Below are 26,825 nucleotides of genomic sequence, written 5' to 3' on the forward strand. Positions count from 1 at the left end.
TCCTGCTTGTCAAGGAAAAGCTGGCCCCCTTTCCTGGGGCCAGTGACACCTCAGAAGGTTGATACAAGGGGACAGTGGGAAGCCGTGTGAAATGCACATGGCACAGAATGCTCTGAAGAAGCGGTTCCCACAACTGCCATTATTCTGATAGAGGGAAGTTCAAGCCCTAAAGGGACCTCAGAGACTGCACAGAGCCATCTATATATGAGCTGGCTTATCAGGGAGGCTGGAAGGGCATTCTGGGTACAGGAACAGAGCTGGCAAAGTGGTGTATTTTAGTCACCATAAATCTTCCCCAAAGGACTCTGCCAAGGACCAGGCATACAGTAGGTGCTCACTAGGCACTGGGAGGTAGGGAGGGAGCTGTGAATTGGGGAGTGTGCCAGAGCAGTCAAACTTTGATTTGGCAGGCCTCAGCCCATTATCTCCAGGCGACAGACCAGGGATCTGCAATGATAGCCCTTGGGCCAAAACTGGCCCATCACCTGTTTTGTCTATAAAGTGTTATTGGAACACAGCCACACCCACTCATTTACCCATGTTCTATGGCTTTTTTCCACACAGATTTGAGTAGCTGTGACAGAAAATGTGTGGCCTGCAAAGTCTGAAGTATTTACTCTCCTGGTCCTTTACCAAAAAAACGAAGGTAATCTTGCTGACCTTTGAGGTAAATTCTCATTTATTCCTTAGACTCTTTCCCTCTTCTCTGCTTCATTTTCCCCCCAAAGCCTTTCTTACCACCTGAAATACTATATATTTAACATTTATTGGTTGACAGTCAGCCTTTCCCTCTAGAAGGTCAGCGCCACGAGGACAGGGATTTTTGTCTGTTTTGTTCCCAGATACATCACCGGTGCCTATGACAGTGCCTGGCTTGCAGCTCAGTGAACACCCAACACTCAGATGGTTACCAAGAGATTTCTCGTGCAGATTTGCTCCTCCCCACGGAGACCTCCCACCTCACCTGCCAGAGGTAACCACCAAGCTGAATTTTGTCCATTATTTTCTTGCTTTTAAACATTTTTTATCATAATATATGTATATCTGAACTCTATTTTTAGCTCTTCCAGTTTCTTGACTCGTCTCATTTGATACTGAAACAGTGCTGTGTTCACCACATCCTGTTTCCCTCCCTTGTTGGGCACATAGTCAGACTGTACTTCCCGGCTCCCCTGCAGCTGGGTGTGGGCCACATGATGGGAATTTTGGTCACTGGGATGTGGCTGGAAGTGACGTGTGCCACTTCTGAGCCTGGAGCCATAAACTTCGGTATGATCCTCCACATTTTTTCTCTGCCTGTCAGCCGGTTGTGACAGTCACCATGACTCTGGATGTCATGTGTCAAAGACGGCAGAATCGCAGCAGGGGACATGGAGCATCCCCTCCAACTTCCCAACCTTCAAGTACTTTAGACTTCTGGGATTTGGGGCTGGGTTGTTTCAGCAGTGGTGTACTGTAACCCACCCTACATCTAAGATGATAAAGTTGAGCTCCTTGCTGCCGCCACCCCCACCCCTCCAAAGGTGGCCAAGATTGGCAGCTGAAGATCCACAGCCCATTTGTTTATTATGGACAACCCATAAGGCCTTATTAGTACCTTTGGGGCCAAGGAGCTCGGGGTGCCTCTTCCACGAAGTGTGGAGGTCTCGCCGCGGCTGCCCACTGGGGTCGAAGCTGGGGGGCTGCAGTCTGTCGTCTAGGCTGCGCGTCGCTTCAAACACAGGCGCAGGGTCTGCACACACAGAGAGAGGAGCCCAGGAGTGGTGGGGGCCCTGAGGGCTGAGGGCTGCCCAGGCTGAAGCCGCTCTACAGGGAGTGGAGGGGACCATCCACAAGAGCCTCCTGGAGTTGCTCTGACGGCTTAGGAGAGCAATGTGGAACTTCTGCTTTGTGAGGGAGCAGCCTTCTTTAGGGATCTGCTCAGGGGAGTGTGTGCCATCCCCATGCGTATGGGTGTCTTGCCTACCCGGGAATAATAATAACAACAATAACTGTCACAATAACTGCATTTTCTGGATTCTATGGTGCCATCCCTGGTGGCCGTGAGACTGTCTTGTATGCCTCCAACCACAGGTGTCCATAAACAAGGACCCCACTCTGACAACCATCAGTCTGAGGTCAGCCTTGCCCCTGGCCTTCCCACACAGGCCTGCAGGCAGCTTGAGATGGGGCCGACTCCTGAGGGGCACAGGACTGCTCTGAGGACCAACGACTCCTCCAAGGCCTGCCCAGCACTGTACAGATGGTCCAGACTAAACCGTCTGGATGCTTCCACCCAGTTTGCTACCTCTTCTTCCTCTGACACCTCTCCCACCTCCCTCCCTATTTTCCTTCCCCTGCATTTCCTCAATTCTATCTATCTATCATCTATCATCTATCTATCTATCTATCTATCTATCTATCTATCTAATCCTTGGGGTGCTTCTCAATGGACCTGGACAAACACACCATCATTTGTTACATGCATGGTCTATTTAAAAAAAATATTTATTTGAGAGAGAGAGAGAGAGAGAGTGAGCGCATGGGGGGGGGGGGAAGGGGCAGAGGGCGAAGAGAGGGAGAAGCAGACTCTCTGCTGAGCAGGGAACCTGGACTCTGGGGTCATGACCTGAGCCAAAGGCAGACGCCCAACTGACTGAGCCACCCACGTGCCCCCACGTGCGGTTGATTAAATAATGGCTTTTCTGGGGGTGAAATACATACCTGGATGTAAGATACCCCCCAATTTCTCAATAGCTAAAATTATGGCCCCTCCCTGTCCCCCCCCCCGCCCTCCCCCCCCATCTAGTAAGAACTTCCTCTTCCTTCAGATCTGGATTCCAGCAGTTCTTCCAGGTATCTTCCCCAACTCCCCACTGTGGGCAGGTACTAAGAACACCTGGATAATGCCAGAGGTTCCTATGGCCTCTTCTAGGTTACAAAGCTGTTCATGAGAATGGGTTCCCATGATGCTCCCAGCACCCCCTGGAGGCTGGCTTGCATTCAACTCATTTTCACAGATGAGGAAACCAGCTCAGAGAAGCCAGGTGACTTGCTGAAGGGCGGAGGTGAGGTTCAAGTCTGGGTGTCTTTCTCAGATGCCACAAAGGCTTCCTAACCCAGAGGTGTGGACATTTCCACCCAAGCAGCCCAGGCGGGTGTTCAGGGGGGACCCAGGAAAGCCAGGGCCTCCTTGCTCCAGACCAAGGGGCCTGGGTCTGGTCCATGGAGCATGGATCCTGGGTCCTGGTCTAATCTATACTTGTTTTTTAGGACTGCTGTCCGACTCTGGCAAACAACTCTACCTCTCTGTGTCTCACCATAAAAGTACCGACCTCATAGGGCTGGGATGAGGATCCACACACATAAAGTGCTCAATACAGCGCCTGGCATTTGTTCACCTTGGAATAAATGGAAGCCCTGGCTATTCCTGCCTTTCTGAGCTCCAGTCACACTGGCTTTCTCTTAGTTCCTCAAATGCACCTTCCTACCCTGGAGCCTTTGTCTGGGCAAGAGCCACTGCCAGGAACACCCTGTCTTCTCTTTTAACCTCTTCCCGCTAGTTAATGCTTAATCACCTTTCATATTGCAACTCAAATGCCACTTCTTCCAGGAAGCCTGCCTTGACCAGTCAGTCATTCCTCCATCTGAGCTCTCCCAGCTGCCTGCACCTTTCCTTTACAGCACTCATTGTACTTACAATTTTCATTGATTGGCAAGTCTACCTAATTAACACCCACTGGTCTGCAAACTCCACAAGGCAGGGCTGGGACTGCACCTGTTTTTGCTCCCAACTTGACCCCTTGTGGGTGAATGAAGTCCAACATGCAATCTGACCCAATAAACATCTGCTGATGGAAGAAATGGGGCAGTGTCTACATACAGGAGCCTTCAGGTCCGGCTGGAACAAGGTCGCCTCTGCGTTTTATCCCTCTCCTCCTGCCTGTTTCGGGATGCTCTGACAATGGGCGTTTGTGCCGAGGTAAGCAGGTGCGCGGGAACGCTGCTGTCTTCCCTCTGTCAGCACTCCCCCCACGCCCCGTCATTAGGCAGGGCCTGCTCAGCGGGGTATGCCATTATGTCTCCCCGGGCTGATGTAATTATACATTGACATAATTAACCCAGCAAGCGCATTAGGCAGGCCAGCTAAAAATTCATCTATAATTATTTGTTGTGTGCATGCTAATGAGTCCATCTGCACTGCCTTTGTACAACACGGACAAATTAATTTACAAGTCTGGATTTTTTAATAAGTTCAAGGAAACGCTTCCTATTGTGTCCTGGTTTTTCAGAAAGGAAGAGAAAGGCTACGAGCACTTGCCGGGGTCAGGGAAGTTAGATAAACACGGGAGGGTGCAGCTCTGAGTGGGCCATGGAGGGTTCACTCTGGTTCCAAGGAGGTGGAAAAGATCCAGCTCGTGGCTTGAGGGCTGGCTGGCCACGAGCCCATCTAAGCCAAACGATTACACTTGGGTGATAAAGGGTATCATCCACCTCATTTCCAGGGATCAGGGATTGACGCTTCACTCCTTCACTCTGCTCGGAGGCCCTGTGGGCCACTCCTGCTGCCTTGCACACTCTGTCCAGAGGGAGCTGCCTTTAGGTGGGCCTCTGGAGAGGTTGGAGGAACAGGGTTGACTGGATTCCTGCTCCTTTTTTTTTTTTTTTTTGATAGAGGTCTAGCAATTCCAAGGCTCCCGTTTTTTGCCTTCATTTGCTGGTACAGGGTAGAACATAGTGGTTAAGCTCACAGAAGCTGAAGCCCAGCTCTGCATCCAAATCTCAAGGAGCCGTGAGCCTCGTTTCCCCCCAGTACAGTGGGAGATCTACAACAGTTTCTAATTCCCAGGAATTACTATTGGGAAGATTAAAAAAGATACCGACAGAGGCAATATGATTCAAGGGCTGCTGGGGCCAGCTCTGGCTCCAGATTGGCCAATAACTTTGGACAGTTAACCACTCAGAGCCTCCATTTTCTCATCTGTAAAATGGGGCCACGTTATGACGTCTGGATGAGAGAACACAGAGCTCTGCATGGTGCTAGGTGCATAGCTGGGCTTGGTAAGTGTGATAAGGCTGCTATTATGTGAGGGGAGGCAGCATGCCTGGTCCTGTGGTGATCTGGAGGCCGCTGTCTGCTTGGTGATGTTCTGCGGAGTCTCAGGATCAGGTATGGCCTCATATATTCTCATCAGTCCCCAGGAGATCCAGAATCTAATAATCCTGCTTTGAACTCCACTCTGGGACCCAAAAATTCCAGTGTGGAAAGTCATACTGGGGAGGGACCGAAAGGGTTCCCAGTGCACAGAGGGGGAAAAGTGGAGTCCTGTGACTTCCCTGAAGTCCGCCAGCGAGTTGGGGGCAGGACTGAGATAGGCCCTTGGGCCTCTTCTTCCCACACTTCCTTCCTGGTTCCCCGATTTGAGGGAGAAGGTGGCAGGGGGTATTCAGATGACTCAGCCAAAGTCAAACTGTGACCAAATCTAACAACCAAAGCACTTTACACGAATTAGAATTCCTACAGTCTTCACCACAGCACTATGAGGTAGGTACTGTTGTGTCCCCATTTTACAGATGTGGGAACTGAGGCATAAAGGGGTGGGGTGAAGTCATTTCCCCAAGGTGAGGCCCAGTAAGGTAGATGTTGCTGTTCTCCATTTTCCAGACAAGAAAATGAAGGCCCAGAGAAGAGATGCCATGTGCCCAAGGTCACGTAGCTCAGAAGTGGCAGAGGTAGGATTTGAACTCAGGGTGCCAGGTGATTCTTTGTAGTAGGCCAAGCTGCCTTGAGGCAGGGCATGGGGATTTTTTACTATTAGGCCAGGAGCATGAGACTGATGGCTCTTTTCCTTGGCCTTGCTGTCAGCTTGCTGTGTGGCCTTGGACAGAGCACCAGACCTCCCTGGGCTCTCCGTTCAAATTCCTATTATAGGCATATCAACACTGGATGTCAATCAGATAGGGGTGGGGTCCTGTCGAAGTGAGTGCTTTTGGCCCTGGGCCTATCCCTTAGAGCCGGGATGCTTGGCAGAAAGATTAGACACCTTCACAGGCTAGCCTGACACAAGGGGTGCAAATGTTGTGAATTCCCAAACCACCCTCAGACAGAGGGGGAGGGGGCCAGGCTGGGAGACTGAGGGACAGTTCCCTGCTGTGACATCTCCAGAGAAAGTCGCTTAGGATCTGTGTGTCTCAGTTTCCCCGTTGGTAAAATGGGGACAGCCGGACTGACTGCATATGGTTGTGCAGGGATCCCATGAGATGCTGAGCCCTGTAATGGTGCCTGGCACCCAGCGGACTCTAAGCGAGTGTTGCCCTTACGCTTATCATTAAGACTTGTGGCAGCCGTGGAAACTCCTGCAACGGGTCAGTGACACAGCAGGGGTTGTACTTCTGATCTTACTATAGTGTTAGCTCAGGCCACGCCTGTCTGGGGCTGCTCCCAGCGCAACCGAGCATGACAGGGGGTGTGGAGCAGGGCCACTCCTGATGGTGCTGGGACAGGCAACCCTTGTATCATGGACTGAACTGTGTCTCTCCAAATCCATTTATTAAAGCCCTAACCCCCAGATGCGGCCGTATTTGGAGATAGGGCCTCTAATCCTCTAGGACCGGTGTCCTTATATGAAGAGGAAGACATCAGAACTCTCTCTGCACGTGCACAGAGGAAAGGCCCTGTGAAGGCAGCGAAGGCAGCCATCTGCAAGCCGGGAGGAGACCCCTCACCAGAAACCAGGCTGCTGGCACCTTGATCTTGGGACTTCCAGCCTCCAGAACTGTGAGAGACACATTTCTGTTGTTTAGGCCACCTGGTCTGTGCTATTGTCAGACCAGCCTGAGCAGACTAGCACACCTTGCTTTGGCACTGCCTGTCAGCCTTGCCGAGACTTTCCCAGAGTTGCACTGCAGTCTGAGGGTCTTCCCACCAAGCTTCCTTCTTCCCCTCACCCCCAGGTTCGGACCAGCATTGCCATCTAAAGGCTCTCCCTCTCCTTCATCCATCACAGGCATGTCCCCCAATAAACCTCTTGCCTGTCTAATGCCGTCTTGGCATCTGCCTGCTTCCACAGGACCAAAACCAACATGTGACTACTCTTTCTCCTCTTGGACACTCAGTTTTCCCATCTGTAAAATGGGGACAGCCATGGTGGTTCCCCTGTGGAGCTGCTGCTAGAATCCAGAGTCTGTGGATGTGAAACCCATGGTGTGGTGCTGGCACTTCCCATTCATGAGTCTGGAGTGGGCAGAGCTCACAGGGGGACTGAAGAGTCCATGTACAGGCTTCGCTCAGCACAAGTTTGTTGAGCATCTGTGGGGGGCACGGTGGTGCCTTGTTTGTGTGTAACTGACATCCCAGTCAGGTGATGTGGGTGGGGATGGGATTTATCCTGAGGGCAGTGGGAAGTGAGTGACAAGTTCTATTTCGCTTTTTTCAAAGGCTCATCCAAGCTGCTGTGTGAGAAACGAGCTGTAGAGGGAGCCAGAGGGGAGGCTACTGGGACTCTCTGAGCAGCGATGTTGGGATCAGGGAGGCGGCTGAAGTGGAGAGAGTGCTCAGATTCAAGAGGTAGACAGGAAGAACTGATGGGGTGCGGTGTCCTAGCTTGAATAGTGTTCCCTGAAATTCACGTCCATCCAGAACTTTGGAACTTGACCTTAGTTAGAAGGTCAGGGTCTTTGCAGAAGGAATCAAGTTGAGGTCAACTGGATTGGGGTTCACTAATCCAATGACTGGTGTCCTTTTAAGAAGAGGAGACGGCACACAGAGACACACAGAGAAGTCCCTGTGAAGACGGAGGCAGAGACTCATGTGATGCTTCTACCATCAAGGACGGCCAGCCACCACCAGAGGTAGGACAGGGGACTGGAACAGGTTCTCCCTCGGAGTCTCCAGAAGGAACCGACCCTGCCAGCACTTTGATTTTGGACTTCTGGCCTCCAGAACTGAGAGAATAAATTTCGATGGTTTCAAACTACCTAGTTTGTGGTAATTTGGTATGGCAGCCCCAGAAAACAAATACACCATGCTCTGGAGGACACAAGTCCAAAGTCCGCCAACAGAGCTGTGCTTTCTCCATCTGCTCCACGCCTTCCTCCCCGCTTCTGGGGTTGCTGGCAACCCTTGGCGTTCCTTGGCCATTGTTTCTTGGCTTTGGCTCTGTTATCACATGGACTTCTCCTCTGTATGTCTCTCTCCTCTTCTAAGGACACCAGCATACTGAATTAGGGTCCACCTGATGACCTCTTCTTAACTTGATTACATCTGCAAAGACCCTCTTTCTAAATGAGGGTACCAGAGGTTAGGACCTCCACATATCTTTCTGGGGCCCACAATTCAAACCCTAACATGTGATAACTGACTGGATACCAACTGTGAGAGAGGCAGGACTGAGGAGCTGCCAAGACTCCAAGTCCCACAGGAACGAAGTCCTCACTCAAGTCTAACCTACTTCTCTCCTGCTGCACCCATCACACCCGGCGTCCAGAGAATAAGCCCACTGTGTAAGACAAAGCAGCAGGTCCGGGGCTCTCACTCTACTGCATTTTTATCCTCTGCAACTACTGAGGCAGTGGGTCGAGTAGGGGCCCTGCTCTGAACAGTATACAGCAATGATGGCCTCTCACTTCCCCGGGCACTTTCTACCCTTTATTTCCTCCCTGCTGGTGCATAGTGCGAATTCTTAGCCTTTACAGTATGTGGGGAACTCATTTCTTCCCACCTCCCCTATCTGGGAGAAACTCACGGAGCCCTGAGCTCTATTGCTGGGGGCTGAGTTAGGGAGGAAAAAAATGACTAGCATCCAGACGACTGGAAGATTTGCCAAATCACACATAGGTAAAATGCTCGGCCGTGGCAGCTGGCAAATCCAAGGGTTTCCCGCTTACTCTGTCCAACAGCATTATTCGATCCATCAGCTGTCACTGGCTGCTCTTACAAACACAAATTGAAAGAGAGAGAAGTGACAAGAGATCTTTAAAATGTTTGGAAGAGGTTTCTCAGAGGGCCTGACAGTCACGGGGAACTGGGGGGACATCTTGCTTTCGTTCCTCAGTCTTCTGTTTCCCCTTGGGGCCCTCCTCTGGCCTTTTACATAGTAGGTGCTCAGTAAATGTGGGTTGTGTTAAGCTTCTAAGTCTGTGGTCGCTGGTTATAGTAGCAAGAGGAAGCGAATACAGTCCCTAATGCTGTCACTTATTCACCAGTACATTTTTACTGAGTACCTATTATGTGCCAGACACCATTGCTTTAGTTGCCAAATATTTTCTGAGCATCTGCTGTGTGCCAGGGAGGTTTCTGGGCCCTGGAGATAGAGCAGTGAATAAGAGGGGATTTCTGCCTTCCTGGAGTTGATACTCTAGAGAGGAGAGATGGATAAAGGACAAATAAACCAATGGGAGTAAGGGGGTAGAGAAGAAAAAGAAGGCAGGGCCAGGGCAGAGAGTGGCCTGATGTGTGTGGTGGAGGGAATGGTGCTAATGAAGGCAGGCTGGCCAGGGAAGGCTTCCTTTTTTTTTTTTTTTTAAAGATTTTATTTATTTATTTGACAGAGAGAGACACAGCGAGAGAGGGAACACAAGCAGGGGGAGTGGGAGAGGGAGAAGCAGGCTTCCCGTGGAGCAGGGAGCCCGATGCGGGGCTCGATCCCAGGACCCTGGGATCATGACCTGAGCCGAATGCAGACGCTTAACCGATTGAGCCACCCAGGCGCCCCAGGGAAGGCTTCTTGAAGGAGGTGACATTTGAACAGCGCCTTGAAGGAGATGAGGGTGCTAGCAGGGGGAGAGAGAGAAAATAATCTAGACACAGGAAGCACCAGGATAAACAGCCCCCACCAGACCAAGAAAGGGTGGTGGACCCTTGTGACCAGCCGCCCCCCACCCCTGCCAGTTACTGTCCCAGAAACAAAGCTTAGCTCCATCATCACAACAACTGACCCATTTCACAGATGAGGATGTGGGGCTGAGAGAGGCTGGCAATGTCTGGGGACTTCTGGTGCCAGCTTCACCTCCCTTCCCTGTAGGCTGGTCTGGGTGCTGCCACCACAGGTGGAAGTTGGGTTCAGAGCAGGCTGTGGCCCACTAACAACTCTTTTCCGGGCTTCATTCCCAAAACTCCAGCTACCATCAATCCTGGAGCAGGTGGGGCACCCCTATCTGGGCAACTAGGGCATGGGGTAGATAAGACCCCCATCCAGTGTCTTGAGCCAAAAGCTCCAGGGAACTGACATTTCTTCATATTCCCCCCACTCACATATGCCAGACACTTTGCATATATTTACATCTCATTTAATCATCAAAACAATCAAATCATGTGAGAGATGGTTGTATCCCCATCCTCCAGAGGAGAGAACTGAGGCCTAGCAAAGGGAAGCCATTTGTTCAAGGCCACCAACCTAGAATAAGGCAGAGCTGAATATGAACCCAGTACAGCCCAAATGCCAGACACTGGCATACTCACTTCACAACTTCTGCTGTATCCACCTGCCCCTAAAAGGTTACCAACGTGACATTTGTCCTTATGTGACTCAGTACTTTTTAACTCAAAAATATTTTAAAGGAAAATTTTGTTACATTATTGTAAATAGATAATTGGGATCCTGTATCATAAATAGAAGGTGCTTTAAACCGTAGAAATAAACACAAAGAGGGGCTGCCTGGCTGGCTCAGTTGGAAGAGCGTGCGGCTCTGGATCTCAGGGTCGTGAGTTCAGGCCCCATGTTGGGTGATAACTGATGTTATTAAATTCTAGTTAGACTCCCTTGTTACCTAAGACTGGGAGCCCGAGGCTGGCTCTCCCTTGGCTAAAGGGGGGAGACTCTCAGGTATTCTATAGGTGTTTAAGATGTTCTAGCACCGGACTGAAACTTTATCTAGAAGGAAGCAGAAAGGTGACACCCAGCACGCAATGTGTTCAAAGATTTCACTGCTGTGCCATGTACACCGAGGCTGTTCCCCGTGTCAGGTGACCCCACGAAGGGAAGTGCCGGGTCCCACCAAGCCCCCAACCTCCAAAGTGACCCGTGTTCCCACTCTGGTGTCTGGCAAGCCTCCTATCCTGGTGTCAGAAGTAACAAAACATCCCTGCATCTCCTCATCTGGAGCCAGGGAGCCTAGGGTTCTGCCGGGGTCAGCACTTCCAGCAGAAACCTTTCAGCCAAGACATGTAGCTGTCCAGAGCCGTGAGCGGGACTCTGCCACTTCACTCCTGCGGCAGACACACAGTTGATATATAGATGAGGGCAGTGGCAGTGGGAATCAAAGGGCTTTGGATCCAACCTGAATGAAAAAGCCCCAAACAGGGGACCCCAAATCAGAATTGTTGTTTGACTACAACAAATCTTTCGGATTAATTGAGCACACTGGCAGACACGGAAAATCAAATATGAACCATCTGAGGTGGCAGGTCCTGGTGGGAGTGCAGGGAGGGGGGACATTGTCAGGAAGCGCAGTGCCTTTGTCTTACAGCCATCAACCTGCTCTTTATGCATAAACTGCTTAATAAAATGACTAATTCATTTTGGTTACATTGGATCTAACCCCTTAGAGACTACTGCCAACGGATTTGTAATATTTTAATACCAGAGCAGGCTCTACAAAGGCACTGTCAGAGATGGGTAAAGCATCGTCTATTCCATCTCCCACCACTAGCTGATGCTGTTGGTGTTTTTTCAAAAAGTGTCTATGGGGTTGGCGGAGGGGGGCTGGGGAGCTAGGAAAAGCCGCCTCATTCCTCCCACTGTGTCCATCTGAAGGGAAGTGGCATTCAGAGCTTTTTTAGGAAAGCTGGAGTCGCGAAGGCTGTCCGAGAGGCTGTTTAGAAACACATATATGCAGAAGTATGCGTGCGCCCCTCCAAAATATCTTTGAGACAGAAGCCTTCTCCCATCTGGGCCCAGGCTCCGGGCGCCTGCATGGGTGGGAGGCTCGGGCTATTGACGGCGGCAGCGAGACTAACTCTGATCCCTTAATCTTAACTTTTCGAGAGCAGATGGGGTGTGGAGCCCTTACACACAGCCGTGAGCCATGTGTCCGCCCACCCGCTCTTCCCTCCATTGCCAGGACCGGCTGCTCCAGGGGGTCTTCTGGCTGAAGCATGGGCAGAGGGGCTGGGGAAGGTCTTCCTTCTTGGCAAGGGGTGGTGGTGGTAATGCAACAACACCAACATAGCTGCGGGGACTGTTTACTGAGCACTTACTAGGTGCCAGACACTCAGAGGGCCTTCTATACTCTGCACCATGATTACTCCTCTCCGAGGTACCAGGAGGTAAGTGTACTTTTCCAGACCAGGAAACAGGCTGAGAGGCAGAACCAGCTACTCAGGGTCACCCAGAACCTGGATTCAAAGCCATGTCCGTTATAATACAAAAAAGTTCCCATATACGGAGTTTCACGGGACATGCCAGGCAGGCAGCGACAGTGTGTTTTGCTTCACATTGTGCTCCTGGTGGTGAGTGGAGTGTCCAGCGAACAGTATTTGTCTAATGAATTGCATGGGGCTGCTACTCTATATCAGGCACCATGCTCAATGGTTCTCCACTCTCACCGAATCCACCCAACTGGCCTATAATTAGCTAAGATCACTATCCATATTTTGTAATGGGGAAACTGAGGAGCAGAAAAGCAAAGAATGGTAAGGGAAGCACAGTGGCAGGACAGGGATTGGCCCTGCTCTGTAGGAGGCCCTCTGGCCTGGGGTCCTGCTAGTGCTCATCCTGATATCACTCTGCTCCCTGAATTTGGAGGCTTGAGCTGGGAGAACGAGGAGTTCTTAGCTAGGGGGGTTCACTTGTTCCTCTTCTGGGTAACACACCTGCATTTCAGCAAAGGGCTCATCCTCTTAGTTTAGAACCTCTCAACCTACTGGCAACAAAGACCCTTAGCTGTTTGTCACTCTTTTTGGAGGCCAAACATCCAATGGTTTTGTCCAAATCCTTTCACTTTTTAAATTGAACCTGCGTATAGTTTAGGAGCCAAGGGTCAAGATTCAGACTCTATTGCCTCTCTGCTGTGTGACCTCGGGCAAGTGACTTGATCTCTCCTAGCCTACATTTTCTCAGCTGCACAGTAGGATAGCTTATCTACTGTCAAGGGGGCTGTGGGGATCAAGAACTTATTTCTGTAAGGGGCTGCATGCACTGCCTGACAGCACCCCACAAACAGCTCCGCAAGGATAGTAGCTTATGCGTAGAACCACATTCAAAGCCTGACTTCTCTGAGGCGCCTCCTCTGGCTGTCTAGCCTCGGAGCCCTTTTTCTGCTGGGTGTTCTGGCCATCTGACTTTGGGTCATGTTGTCCCTGACAGACTCCGAGTCTCTGAGGGCAGAGGAAGGCTCAGGCTTGAGTTCCCACAGGGCTCAGCTCTAGTAGGTGCTCAGAATGAACTGATGAAAAGCCACAGTTGACATGCCTGGCTTTCCTTCTGAAAGGGAACAGCCGTGCATTGAGCACCTACTGGGTACCAGCATCATGCCAGATGCTTTCATTTCACCTTCCTCCAGTCCTTGGTTACCAGGAGTAGTGAATGTTAGACTGGCGGCCACGGGGGCGAGAGCACTTCTGGCAGGGGAGACGGTGGTGTAATGCCTTCTAAAGTTAACTACCATCCTTGGGAAAATCTGGCCTTGTTCCCTACAGGATCAAGTGAGCAGAGGCATATTCAGGGAGAAAGGGAAGGAAGGGAGAGCAAACAGAAACAAGAGTTTCTCATACTAAAATCCTTATTTCCTGTATTTGGGAAGGTGGCTTATCCACTAGATGGCGGTAGAACTAGTCATTTGGGACAAAAGCAAAGCTAAATTCTTAATCTCCCTCACTACACTTCCATCAAAGATTCATTATTTTTAAAAATTAAGGTCACAAAAGTACTAAAAAACCCCTATAACTTTCAAGCAAGAAGGGGTTTTTAAAAATATGACATGAAATCCAGAAGCCATAAAAGCAAAGGTTTGGTAAGAATTCCTACTTTCTGCAAATATTTTTTGAATGCCTGCTATGTACCATATACAAGAGATGTTATAAACAAAAAGCAAACTAGGGGAGAAGATATGAGACAAGTTTACCAGGACAAAGGCTATTATCTTTAATATACAAAGAGTGTCTACAAATCAGTAAGAGAGTGATCTCTGATATTAAAATGGGCTACAGACACATGAACCAGTGAGTCACAAAAGAATATGAGTGGTTCATAACATATGAAAAGATATTTAGTGTCATAAATGAATGAGTACAAAACAAATCAACAAGGAGAAAAAAAAATTTTTATCCTTTCTGACCACTGATCCTGGGTTTGGGGCCAATGCATGGCTACAATCTATTTTCTTTCCCAAGTTTTCTTCCTTGTCTTCAGAACTACAGCACAGTACGAATAAGCTGCTCATTCCTGAACACCCTAAATGCCCAACGTTGGAGAGGGGGTCCAGCAAATTACAGCACAGCCACACGAGACCATTACACACAATGAACCAAAGTTACTCAGGATTTTTAATCACCCAGGGAAATACGTATGCTCATGTTGGGTAAAAGGAAGGATGATTCAAAATGGTACAAGCAGAATGAACCACCGTTTTGAAGAAGTACACAGGGAAAAGATCAGAAAGAAAAACAGTGTTCCCATTGCTTCTCTAATAGGGAGTTCTCTCTCCTTCTTTCTACTTTTCTGTATTTTCTGAAGTTGACAGCATGCATATGTGACTTTTATAATTGGGGAGAAAAAAATTAAAACCCGAAATACCGTAAAGCATTTTCCTATTCCAGACTCAGTAACCCTGTTGCCTAAACTGCTCACCCCATGTCCTTGATAACTGACAGAACCTTGTGAGATCAGCAGCAAACACTTGTGATCCATTTAACTTACACTCTGATGTCAGCTTTGCAATGGGCTGCTGGTTATTAGATCCTGCCAAATGCTTTCACGCCTAGCAGAGTGAATCTTCATGTCAAATAGCGAGCAGCTTCTATTATTATCCCTCTGCTAAAGACATAGAAATCAGAGCTCAGAGAGGTTCGGGCCCCTGCCCAAGGTCACACAGCTCAAAACCACCAAACAGAGTCCTACCCCGCTGTGTCTGACTCTGCAGCTCGAGCACCTAAGCTGACCAGCTTTGCCTCCTGAAAGAAGAAGCAGGGAGAGAAACGCCTGTCAGGAGTTGCCGTCTCCTGCATTGGATTTTTAACAACCAAAGTAAAGCAGAAAAAACCGTTCTGGGGGCACTCACCTCTCTCTTCTTATCTCTTCAGCAGTTCTCCTCTGTCTGCTCTCTTGCTTGCTCTCTCCTTGTTTCCTTTTTTTTCATTTTTTCTTTCTTTCCTTCAACGCCCCCCCCTCCGCCACCTTTTTACTTTTAACTAATCACTCAGTTAACAAGTTAGCTTTGTGAGGCTCGGGTCGGTACCTAGTGACTGCGAGTGCGAGAAAGAAATCAGCCGCCACCGATACAGAAGTCAGAAAGGTTTAAATCAAATCATCCTCCACAACAATGACATTAATTATGCTTTTAACACGTTTTACTGCTTTTTTTCTCACTTCACGCCACATCTGTGTGAACAATATCCAAAAGATTTACGGTTTTCTTTCGTAATTACAGACATACAGGCTGCACACTTATCAAAATACTTGCTGAGCCATCACACCATATCGCACTCTCTGCCAAAGATTTGTGTTGGCAGCAGTCATTCAAAACAAAAATGTTGAATCAGGACTTGTGTGGCTTTGGAGGGGGGTGGAAAGTATTTCGACAAATAATTTGCCTGTCAAGAAATATAAAAACAGGAGAGTGTGCATCCTGGCAAATTTTCCAGGAGTGTTATTTTTCTGGAGGGGGTTGGAGCAGTGTGTTGTGTGTGTGTGTGTGTGTGTGTGTGTGTGTGTGTGTGTGTGTTGGAAGGGGGAGGGGACAGTGCGCAGGGAAGCTCCGAGCACCAAAACCACATCTGACATTTGGTTCTTGTGTCTGAGGATAAAATTTAATGAGAACAAAAATATGTCTTCCTAATTCCCCTAAGAAATCATTAAAACATTTTGTTATTCTTAAATGTCTTGAAAATGAATTAGAGCCCCTAAAGGGGCCGTTCAAACGGTATGTCTCCATCAGTTAAGGCTCCTTGTTCTCCAACTCAGTGACAGCTAGGGACATACGTCTCCCCCGCCTCTCCATTTCTGGGGAGCAGGGTTGCGAAATCAGAAGCATGGAGTCAGCACCAGACTTGGAACAACCCCTTTGGGGGGAGGGGCCGGAGGGCATGAGAACCTTCTGGAAAGCTCTGCACCGGTCTTGAGAACTCTCACAGTCCCTGGCTGGCACTCTGGCCCTGTGACTGTGTTATCTATCCTATCTCCACAAAGATGAAGGTTTCACGGTGAACCCCAGAATTAATGACTCTTTTCTAAGCAGGGGCCGTAGCCTCTCCTCATGCTTAAGTACTAGACTTGCCGGCGCTCCCCTAGGTTTGCCATGAGCAATGATTATCCAAGGGATGATCATGGTCACCTCTGCCACCAGAATGCAAGCTCCCTGAGGGCTGGACCCGTGTCTGCATTTGCAGGCTCATGGCTAGGTTCTGAGGGTCTAGTAAGTGCCAGGCACACGGCAGGCACTTAATAAATGTTATCTGAGTAAATAAACATGTGACAGGCAGAGGGCTCTAGTTGAAAGAGCACCTTTTCATTCAAATAACCCTTTCCCCCATTTCTGCATCTGAGTCTTATTTCTCATTCATTCAACAATTATTAGGTGCTTACTGTGTACCAGGTTCTGGGTATACAAATTCAGTATGATTCAGTCCCAGGCTTAGAGAATTTCACTTCTTGGGAAGCCAGACACATACATGATGATGAGAGTAGCTCAGTCTCCAATTTATACAAGAGGAGGCTGGGGCTCAGGGGGTCAATTAATTCATGTGCCGTCACCCAGCAAGTAAGTGGTCCAGGTGGGATTCCAAACTGAGCCTGGAACCACAAACCTGTCTCGGTGCTGCCCCCTGGTGCTACAGGGGAGGTATATGGGGTCCAGAGGAGGAGCCTTGTGTGGGGTGTCCTAGGAGACATTTTTGGGGTCTATTGTGGGTCACTCTCCAATGTCATTTGTTGCTGAGCCTGTGGGACTGTAAGGATTGAAAATTGATGGTAAATTAGAGGGTTTATTTTCCCAATTATTTTTTTCCAGATAACTCTGATGAGAGTAGAGATATAAGCAAAGCACCTGCCAGGAACAGGGCTTCTCAGCCACATGCCTGGTGTGGTCTTCACTGAGCGTGACAATGGCCGGGGCTGCATACATGGCTGTCTCAGCCTCATGCCCCAGGGCCATGTCCTCATGGTGGGCATAGAGCCCCAAGGGCTACACTGTCCAACCCCAGCTGTTCTCACTGCTCAAACATCCTCCTTGAGAAGACCACACAGCCTGCTGCCCTCCTGAGAGCGGGAAACTGGACGGTAGGACCAGGGCAAAGAGGGTGGAGTCTGCACACCCCTCTGCAGTGGGCTGAATGGTGGCCCCTGACTATATATCCAGGTCCTAATGCGTGGAGCCAGTGAATGTGACCTTATTTGGGAAAAGGGTCTTTGGCAGATGTAATTCAGTTAAGGATCTCTGGAGAAGATCACCCTGGATTATCTGGGTGGGTCCTAAATTCAATGACTAGTGTCCTGATAAGAGAAAAGAGCTGGAGATTTGGGACCCAGACATAGGGAGGAGGGGGCCCTGTGAAGACAGAGGCAAAGACTGGAGTGATGTGGCCACAAGCCAAGAGACACCTGGAGCCACAAGAAGCTGGAAGAGGTTAAGGAAGAACCTTCCCCTAGAGCCTTCAGAGGGAGCACAGCCCTGTGGACACCTTAATTTCGGATTTCTGGCCTCCAGAACTACAAGACAATAAATACCTGTTGCTTGAAGCCCCCTAGTTCGTGGTAACTTGTTACAGGAGCTCCCCTGGGTAGCCAAGTTGTGACACAGTGCAGCCACTCTGGACGTATTTGTTGAGCGTGCGGAGACCTGAACCCCACTGCTCCTGGCTGTGAGACCTCAGGCGTCACACTCAACCTCTGGGTACCCCCGTGAAGGGAGCTGGTTGGCCTGTTCCCCTGGGGCTGTAACATGCAGGGGGTAGAACAACCTCTATACCAGGCGAGTGCTTTTCAAACTTTGACATGCTCACAGAGCTTGGGGAGCTTGCCTTTTCCCATTTCTGGTGGCCTCAAGTGTTCTTTGGCTTGTGGCCACATCACTCCAACCTGTGTCTGTCTTCACAAGGCCTTCTTCCCTGTATTTCTCTGTGTTCTCTCTTCCTCTTACAAGGACACTTGTCATTGGATTTAGGACCCACCCTGTATCCAGATGGTCTCATCTCGAGGTCCTTAACTAATCACATCTGCAAAGACCCTGCTTCTAAAGAGTATCATACTCCAAGGTTCGGGGTAGACATGAATTTTGGGAAGACACTATTCAAGCCACTCTAGTTGTCCAAGACAGATGGAATGAGGGACTTTCCCACCCACAAACACAAAGATCCTGGAAACGACCTCGACATCGAGTAGAAATGACTTTGCCTTCTCCATGACTTGAGTTAGTTGGGATTTCATTTTCTTTTTCATAAACCCCCAGCCCCAGGCACCAGATAGCACTGATTCCTGCAGCTGTGTGGAAGGCCCCGGAAAGGACTGGGAGGGAGCTGGCAGAGAGGGTCCCCTCCCAGCCCCACCATTGTAAGCAAATCACTTACAGCCCTCTGGGCTCCCTGTTCTGAGTCAAGAAATGAGAAGGTGGCAGAGGAGGGGCCATTTTGGAAAAGGGAAACTTTTTTACAGAGGCGCATCTACATATCTTAGGGGTACAGGTGAATGTTTTCAAACTACTCACAGCTCTGTAATCCACACCAAGATCAAGAAATAGCATCTATGGCCCCCAGAGACCCCTTCTGGGAACTATCGCCCCCTCCAAAAGAAACCACTCTCTTGACTTCTAAGAGCACAGGTTAACTTTTTTTTTTTTTAGTTGAGGTGAAATTCTTAGAACATATAATTTACCACTTTAAAGTGAATAGTTCAGTGGGATCTGGCACATTCATGAAGTTGCACAACCCCCACCCCCATCTAGTTTCAGAGCATTTTTATCCCCCCAAAAGGAGACCCCACACCCATTAGCAGTCACCACCCCCCCCCCACCACCAATCTGATATCTGTCTCTTTTAGATTTGCCTATTTTGGACATTCCATATAAGTGGAGTCTTAGCTTATGTGACCTTTGTGTCTGGCTTCTTTCACTCAGCATCATGTTTGTGAGGCTCATCCATGTTGTAGCAGGTGTCAAAGCTTCACTCCTTTTTATGGCTGAATCATAATTCCATTGTACCACATTTTATTTACCTATTCATCCACTGATGGTCATTTGGGTTGTCTCCCCCTTTTGGGCACTGTGAATAGTGCCGACAGATTAATTTTTGTCTGTCTTCATATTTTATGTAAAGAGAGTCATATAAGTATGTGTTCTTTTGGGTTGAGGTTGGCTGTGCCATGTTGGGGAACCATTTGAGATCTTTCCTCCAGCGTCCTCAGCAGGCAGAGAGCACTGGGCACCATCTGTCCTTTGTAGCAATGGGATGAGGGTTCTGGCAGGCAAGACACTCAGCTCCCCAAGAAGGTCCAGGTGGGAGATCTTTCCAGGAGCCCCCCAGAGCTTCCTGGCTAACACTGGAAGGTGGTGGGGGAGGATGCGGGACTGTGTGGGGACATGTCACACCAGACTGGGTGTGGGCCCTCTCACCACCCCCCACAACAACCCTCACCTGTGGAGGGCCCAGCCTTCCCCAGGATCCTTGGCTTGTCCCTAGATCCCATTATGGGGAGGTCCCTGTGTAACGACCTAATGGCTGGTTCTTCCTTGACATTAATTATCCAATTATGGAACCCAAATGTATCTTACCTGGTGCTTCAATCAATTGCTTGTAAACACTCAGGAAAGCTGCCTCAGCCTCCTGACTTCTCTTACTAAGGGCCACCACCTTTGGAAACAAGAGAGAGAGTCATGTGTAACCATGGCATCTGCGTCTACAAGGAAATATGATCATTTTCTACATGTGCAAACATGGGATGGGGGAGGGGGAGGGGAAATGAAGGTCAAACGTATGGAGTTAGAAAGTCCAGGTTCAAATCCTGGCTCCACTGCATTCCAGCTGTGTGACCTTGGGCACGTCACTGGCCCTCTCTGATCTAACTAAGGTTTCCCTCATCTGGAAAATGGGGGAAAAACAGAACCTACCTCCTGAGCCTCTTCTGGGGACTGAAGGATGCTGCACGTAAGTACTTAGCACAGGGCCTGGCACAGAGTAGGTTGTTAACAGCTATTATTGTTGTTGTTATGAAAGGGTCATGCTGGAGATCCAGATATGACACATGTTCTGGGGGAAAGTGGGACACATCTGGGGAATATTTCTTGTCACTGAAAATTACAGAGAAATTGTTAAAGCTCTCGTGAGATGTCAAACAGCTCAACAAATGCTTCCTGACTGATGAAAACACAAATGGCTGGATAATCCCATGGTGAAGAGCTACCTTCATGCATTTGTTCCCTTCCTCACAGACTTTCATTCTGCCAGTGACGTTCATTAAAATGATGTTCCTCAAGTGAAGTTCCTCAAGACATTTCTGGGGCTCAGCACCATCTCATCCCTCTCTGCCCCTGGCTATGAATTCCAAGCTCTGGCCTCATAGCTCCCTTGGTGCTGGCTCTTGGTAGCCAGTCCCCCTGGCATCGTCCTGGGCCTCCCCAGCACATGGCTGGCACGAGCTCCTGGTACCCGCAGGCCACCGTCCCTACATCCTCGAGAACACCCTAGATGGAGTATCTTCCTTTGCACTGGAACATCTTTATTCTCCCTGACACTGATATACCTCTCCCTTTGGTGAGATCCAACTTCAACGATGGATCTATGGGGACTATCTACCTGTCAATCTCTCTCTTTCGGAGGTGGGCTCTTCTTAAACCAATCCCAGTGATGCCACTTGGAGGAGTGTCTGTTATCAAGTTCCTTCCCTTGACGTGAGCTCTGTGAGTGCACTGTCTGGTGCACAGAAAGTGCTCAACACAGTTTGTTGAATCAGCAAATCTAAGAGAGTTGCCCCCACTTTAAGTCCTGTTTGTGATATCATTTTGGAGAAATGACAGGGGCCAATTCTGAGACGGTCCATTCATAGAAGTGGCCAACTAAGGCACAAGCCTTGGAGCCAGGCCACCTCTGTTCAAATCCCAGCTCCACCACTTACTATCTTTGTGTCCTTGAGCAGACAGGTCACGGCAATCCCTGTGCCTCTACTTCCCTCTCTGTAAAATAGGAATAGTAACACCACACCCTCCCTTGCTGGAGGATCAGATGATTTAACACATGTAAAGCGCTTTGTAAAACTCACGGGATACATTAAGCCCCATATATGTCACCTCTTGGTATGACCGACCCCTTCCTTCTTTCCTGTTATGGGGACAGGCTCTGTCCAGTGTTGGGTGATAAACCCCAGCTGTGCTTATCTGGTGTCCTACAAAGACCACCTGAGAAAGGCCTTGCCTCCACACCTAGTAGCACACACTGAGAAGAGGAATTTGAAAACCACAGTGGTTCCTGTAAGGCCTCCAATATGGCAGCCGCAAATCACAGGTGGCTACTGAGCGCTTGAAATGTGGCAAGCACAAATTGAGATGGGCTGTGAGTGCAAAATACACACAAGGTTTCAAAGACTTAGCACGAGAAAAAGAATGGACAATAGCTCATCAGCATTTTTTATATCGATTACATGGTAAAGTGATTATTACATCTTGGATATGCTGGGTCAAATAAAATCTCTTATTAAAATTCATTTCACCTGTTTCCTTTTACTTGTTTTTCTTTTTTTTTAAGATTTAATTTATTTATTCATGAGAGACACAGAGAGAGAGAGAGAGAGGCAGAGGGAGAAGCAAGCTCCCCACTGAGCAGGGAGCCTGATGTGGGACTCGATCCCACTCGATCCCCTGGGATCATGACCTGAGCCACCCAGGCGCCCATCCTTTTAACTTGTTTTTCAGTGTACGTACTACAACCTGTAAAAGTACATCCATGGATCACATTATATTTCTATTGGACAGCACAGCTTGAAGGTTTTACAAGGTCCACAGAGAATTCGTTATTTAAGAGACGTGGGGGAAATGTATGGTTACGTTGAGCAAATGATTTTAAAAAGATCAGTTACAAAAATTCCTTAAGCTCTCTTGTTATTCTGAGAACAGTCTCTGGTCTTTTAAATTCCAGAGGGAATGACAGTCTCTCATTCATTTAACAAAAATTTCCTGAGCACCTGCTATGTGCTAAGCACTGTGGGCTTAGAACTCATGGATGGATTATGCAGACTCGAGCCCTGCCGTCATGGGACTCACAGTCCAGTGGGGAGACTGGTATCAAAGCAGATTCTCCAGGTAACTCATTAATTACAAGTGCTAAATGCTTTGAAGGAAAAGTTCAAGGGGGCCTTGAGAGTGTGTAAGTGGGGAGAAGCTGACCTAGTTTGGTGGATGAAACATTAGGAATTGTCTCCTGGAGATGGGAAACCCACAATGGCGAACATAAAGAATGTTCTAGAATCTAGGAAAGGGAAAAACCACCAAGTGCAGGTAGATTTTTGATCTTGCTGAGATGGACAAGACACAGTTCCTGTTCTGGGGACTCAGAGCTGAGTGGGAGATATAGCTACGCCCAAGAGGAACCACAACATGGGAGGAGGTGATGCAAACACTAGAGTATTTACAGTAATGTGAGGGGGGAGCAATTAATTCAGAGTTTGGGGGGGCATCCTTGATGGGCCAATAATAATAATAATAACATATATAATATTTAGCATTTACCATGTCCCATATGCTCTTACTATCCGTGATCATCTCTCTCCATGGATACACCAATCACTAAAGGTAGCTGCTGTCATTATCCCGATTACACAGATGGGGAAACTGAGACTCGATGACACTGAATAACTTGCCAAAGGTCACCCAGTCAGTAAATGGCAGAGTGGGATTCATCCTAGGTCTGGGGTTCCAACTCCTGCTCTGATCCAGATGCTGGCCCCTTTCTCCTGGAGAGAAAAACCATCCCAGTCAATGGGGACAGTCGTTTGGACCCCACGTGCTGCCTCATGACATCATCCATGGCTGTACCAGGTCACAGGCTGCTGTGCTGCTGATCTGGAGCCCAAGAAAAGCCATGAGAAATGAAAGCAATTCATCTCCTGAGCCCTAGATGGAAAATTATCAAAGATCAGCCAGCAAAGTCTGAATGTTCCACCTTACAGTTGTCTATGCTGAGCACGTGTGGTGGATGGGGTTTGGGAAAAGGCATAAGAATGTTCCATTGAGGGCGCCTGTGTGGCTCAGTTGGTTGAGTGGCTGCCTTCGGCTCAGGTCATGATCCCGGGGTCCTGGGATCGAGTCCCGCGTCGGGCTCCCGGCTCGGCGGGGAGCCTGCTTCTCCCTCTGACCTTCTCCCCTCTCATGCTGTTTCTCTCTCGCTCGCTCTCTAATAAATAAATAAAAAATCTTAAAAAAATAAAGAATGTTCCATTGACTTGGGGCGCCTGGGTGGTTCAGTTGGTTAAGCGGCAACTCCTAGTTTCAGCTCAGGTCATGATCTCAATGTCTTGGGATTGAGCCCCGTGACCAGCTCTGCACTCTGTGCAGAGTCTGCTTCGAATTCCCTCTCCTTCCCCCTCTCCCTCCAGCTCACACACACTCTCTCTCAAATAAATAAAATCTTAAAAAAAAAAAAAGGAATGTTCCATTGACTTCTGCAAAGGAACTTTGGGCAGGGGTGGGGCAAATACCAGAAGATTCCTTTGATGTTTCCCTGTCCCTGCCTATAGAACCTTCTGCTTTCTACTCACAGTGCTTATCAATTTGTAAGGGCATGTTGTTTACCTGTGTGACTGTCTCCTTATGATATCAGTCTGCCCAACAGAGCTACCCTGTCCAATACAGTAGCCACTACCGCATGTGGCCACTGAGCACTTGAAATGTGACTATTCCAAATTCAGATGGGCTGTAAGTGTAAAATACGGGATTTTTAAGTCTCAGGATGAAAAGAGGGTTGTAAAATAGCTCAGTAATTTTTTTTAAAAAAGATTTTATTTATTTGAGAGGGAGAGAGAGAGCACGAGCGGGGGGCGGGGGTGGGAGAGATAGAGGGAGAAGCAGGCTCCCTCCCCGCTGAGCAGGGACAGGGAGCCCGACTTGGGACTCGATCACAGGACCCCGGGATCATGACCTGAGCCTAAGGCTGACGTTTGACTGACTGAACCACCCAGGCACCCCTATCTCAGTAATTTTTTATATTGATTTTATGTTAAAATGATAACGCTATGGACATATTGGGTTCAGTAAAATATATTATTAAAATTAAATTCACCTGTTTCTTTTTACCTTTTAATGTAGCTATTAGAAAAACTTAAATTACGTATGTGGTTTGCATTGTATTTCTACTGGATAGTGCTGGTCTAAATCAAGGGCTGGCAAACTATGGTCCTTAGGCCAAATCTGGACCTTCATCTGTTTTTGTAAATAAAGTTTTATTGGAATATAGTTGCAGCCATTCTTTTATTTATTGTCTATGGCTGCTTTCATGCTATAATGGCCTAGTTGCATAGTTGTGACAAAGACTCTGACTGTAAAATAAAAAATATCTGGGGTGCCTGGATGGCGCAGTCAGTAGAGCATGTGACTCTTGGTCTCAGGGTCATTGAGCTTGAGCCCCATGTTGGGGGTAAAGATCACTTAAAATAAAATAAAATAAAATAAAATAAGATAAAATAAAATAAAATAGGGGTGCCTGGGTGGCTCAATCAGTTAAGCATCTGATTCTTGGTTTTGTCTCAGTCATGCATGATCTCAGGGTCATGAGATGGGGCTCCATGTTGGGCTCCGTACTCAGCGGGGAGTCTGCTTGGGGGTTCTCTCTCCCTCTGCCCCTCCCCCCTGCTCACATGCTCTCTCTCAGTCTCTAAAATAAATAAATAAATAAATCTTAAAAATAAAATAAAATAAAATAAATATTTTATTATCTGACCCTTTACAGAAAAAGTTCGCTGATCCCTGCTTTTGAGACTCAAATCTAATGGCTGGACAATATTTTCAAAAGCAGAGATCAAAAAACATCCTGGAATGGCTCTCAGTTTTAATCAGTTCAAGTTTAGGGCTTCCCACAGTCAAGATGACTTGAAGACAGGGAGCCATGTGGATGCCCTGCCTTGTTCAATCTTGTTTTAGAACAATGATCCTGTCTGTTTCTAGAAGGCCAGGTCAAAATTCCTAATGGCATTAGAGCCCGATCTGGTGCTGGGCCTAATGTCATTAAGCATCTCTTGGCCTTAGTTTGTTCAACCACCAAGTGGGAAGAATACTCCCTATCTGCCTAAGAAGCTGCTGGGGAGGAATGGCCTAACATGTGGCAAAGAGTCCCATGGAAGTTGGCAAAAAGCTTTCTAATAAAGCAGTTCATTATTCTTCCAACCACACAGGATGTCTTTTCCAAAGTCTGCAACTTTAGTGCATTTCACCCACATGCCCAGACAGGTGAGCTTGGCACAAATAAAAGGCCATGTGTCTCTGCCTCATGGCTGGGCCCGACCACACAGAAGGGCGGGAGAAAGTGTCCAGAATGACAGATTTGGCTTGTGACAGGCGATCTTTGAAGGCCATCTGGGGAAGGAGGAGGTGGCGGCCAGCTACAGACACCAAGAAGGTCACATCAGAAATAGCTCAGCGTCTGATGGAGCACGCGGCATTTACACCACCCGCCGTAATACAAGGGGTGAAAATGTGTTTGGTCCCCCAAGTATGAAAATAACAGGTGCAGAACCAGTTAAGTCAGGGGAGAGGCAAAAGCCTGTTCTAGCCACTTAGCTCTCATCTGTCAAGTGGTTAAAAGTGGCAAATTTGGGGGCCTCCTGAGACGGAGCTTCCACGAGCTGTCCGAGCTAGCGGTGACAATATCCACTGGCTATCGAGAACTTCTCTGTCCAAGCTCTTTACAAAGAATGGTCTGAGCTTCTGGAAACTGAACCTTATTCTGTGCTCAGTGCCTTATCCCTGGATTCTCTCCCAGTTCTCAGATGTGAGCACTGTTATGGCCCCCCATTCTGCAGAGGAAGAAACTGAAAGAACCAGTTTGTGGCAGAGGTGGCCCAGAGTCTTCTCATTCCAGGACTCAAGCTTCTAACCAGAAACCACGGCTTTCCAAAGCATTTTGCACGGTCCCCTGGGCATGGAAAGGAGGACCTGTGATGAAGTGTGCACACACTTTCTGCATGGATATGTATAGAATATATCAACAAAACGGATGCTTGGACAAGAGCTGCAGGAAAAAGTCCCCTTTAACTCAGCTTAGCCCAATGTTTTCCCAAATGCATTTAGGCCACAGAACTTTTTGCTTCAGAGAATGAACCTGGAAACTAGGGTTCTGTGGAACACACTTTGAGAACAGCTTTCCTTTACCACTGGGTCCTGGGCTCTGGGGAGGGTGGATGTGGTGGTTCTGGGAGACAGGGCTCGGTGTGTCTGATGTGGCAGGATTCTGGAAGAAACTGAACAATGGGCAGTTGAGAGGAGGCGGGTGCTCCGAAGATCTCAGGATCAGGACCTCTGCGGAGGATGCAGAGGAAATGAGATCTGGGGAGAAAAGGAATCAGCTCAGGATGGCAAGGGGTGTGTGGGGCATGCCCTTAAATGCTCTCGGAGGCCTGGTTATCCCTCTGGAGGCCTGGGGTGCAGATCTGAAGGGGTGCGTGGGGAGCAAGGGGGCATGGAGGGCTGCGGTGTTCGTGGTCACTGGGGGGAGCACGGAG

The 26,825-nt window shown here is 48.6% G+C and overlaps 1 protein-coding gene across 6 annotated transcripts in view; it reads right to left on the reverse strand.

Moving 5' to 3' along the window:
• The window catches only part of CUX2 (cut like homeobox 2), a 314,935-nt gene that overhangs the window by 38,976 nt on the left and 249,134 nt on the right, over positions 1 to 26,825 (reverse strand). For 5 of the 6 annotated variants that reach the window (XM_073881128.1, XM_073881127.1, XM_073881125.1 and 2 more), the window contains 2 exons: positions 19,897 to 19,975; positions 1,598 to 1,732 (listed from right to left, as the gene is read on the reverse strand). In XM_073881128.1, the coding sequence (XP_073737229.1) occupies positions 1,598 to 1,732; positions 19,897 to 19,975 (214 nt within the window). The remainder of the gene's footprint in view (positions 1 to 1,597; positions 1,733 to 19,896; positions 19,976 to 26,825) is intronic. The other variant, XM_073881126.1, reaches the window with a different exon arrangement.

This window comes from Callorhinus ursinus, unplaced genomic scaffold, assembly GCF_003265705.2.
Source record: "Callorhinus ursinus isolate GAN/ISIS: 27379988/994484 unplaced genomic scaffold, GSC_fseal_2.0 scaffold41, whole genome shotgun sequence".
Lineage (NCBI taxonomy): Eukaryota > Metazoa > Chordata > Mammalia > Carnivora > Otariidae > Callorhinus > Callorhinus ursinus.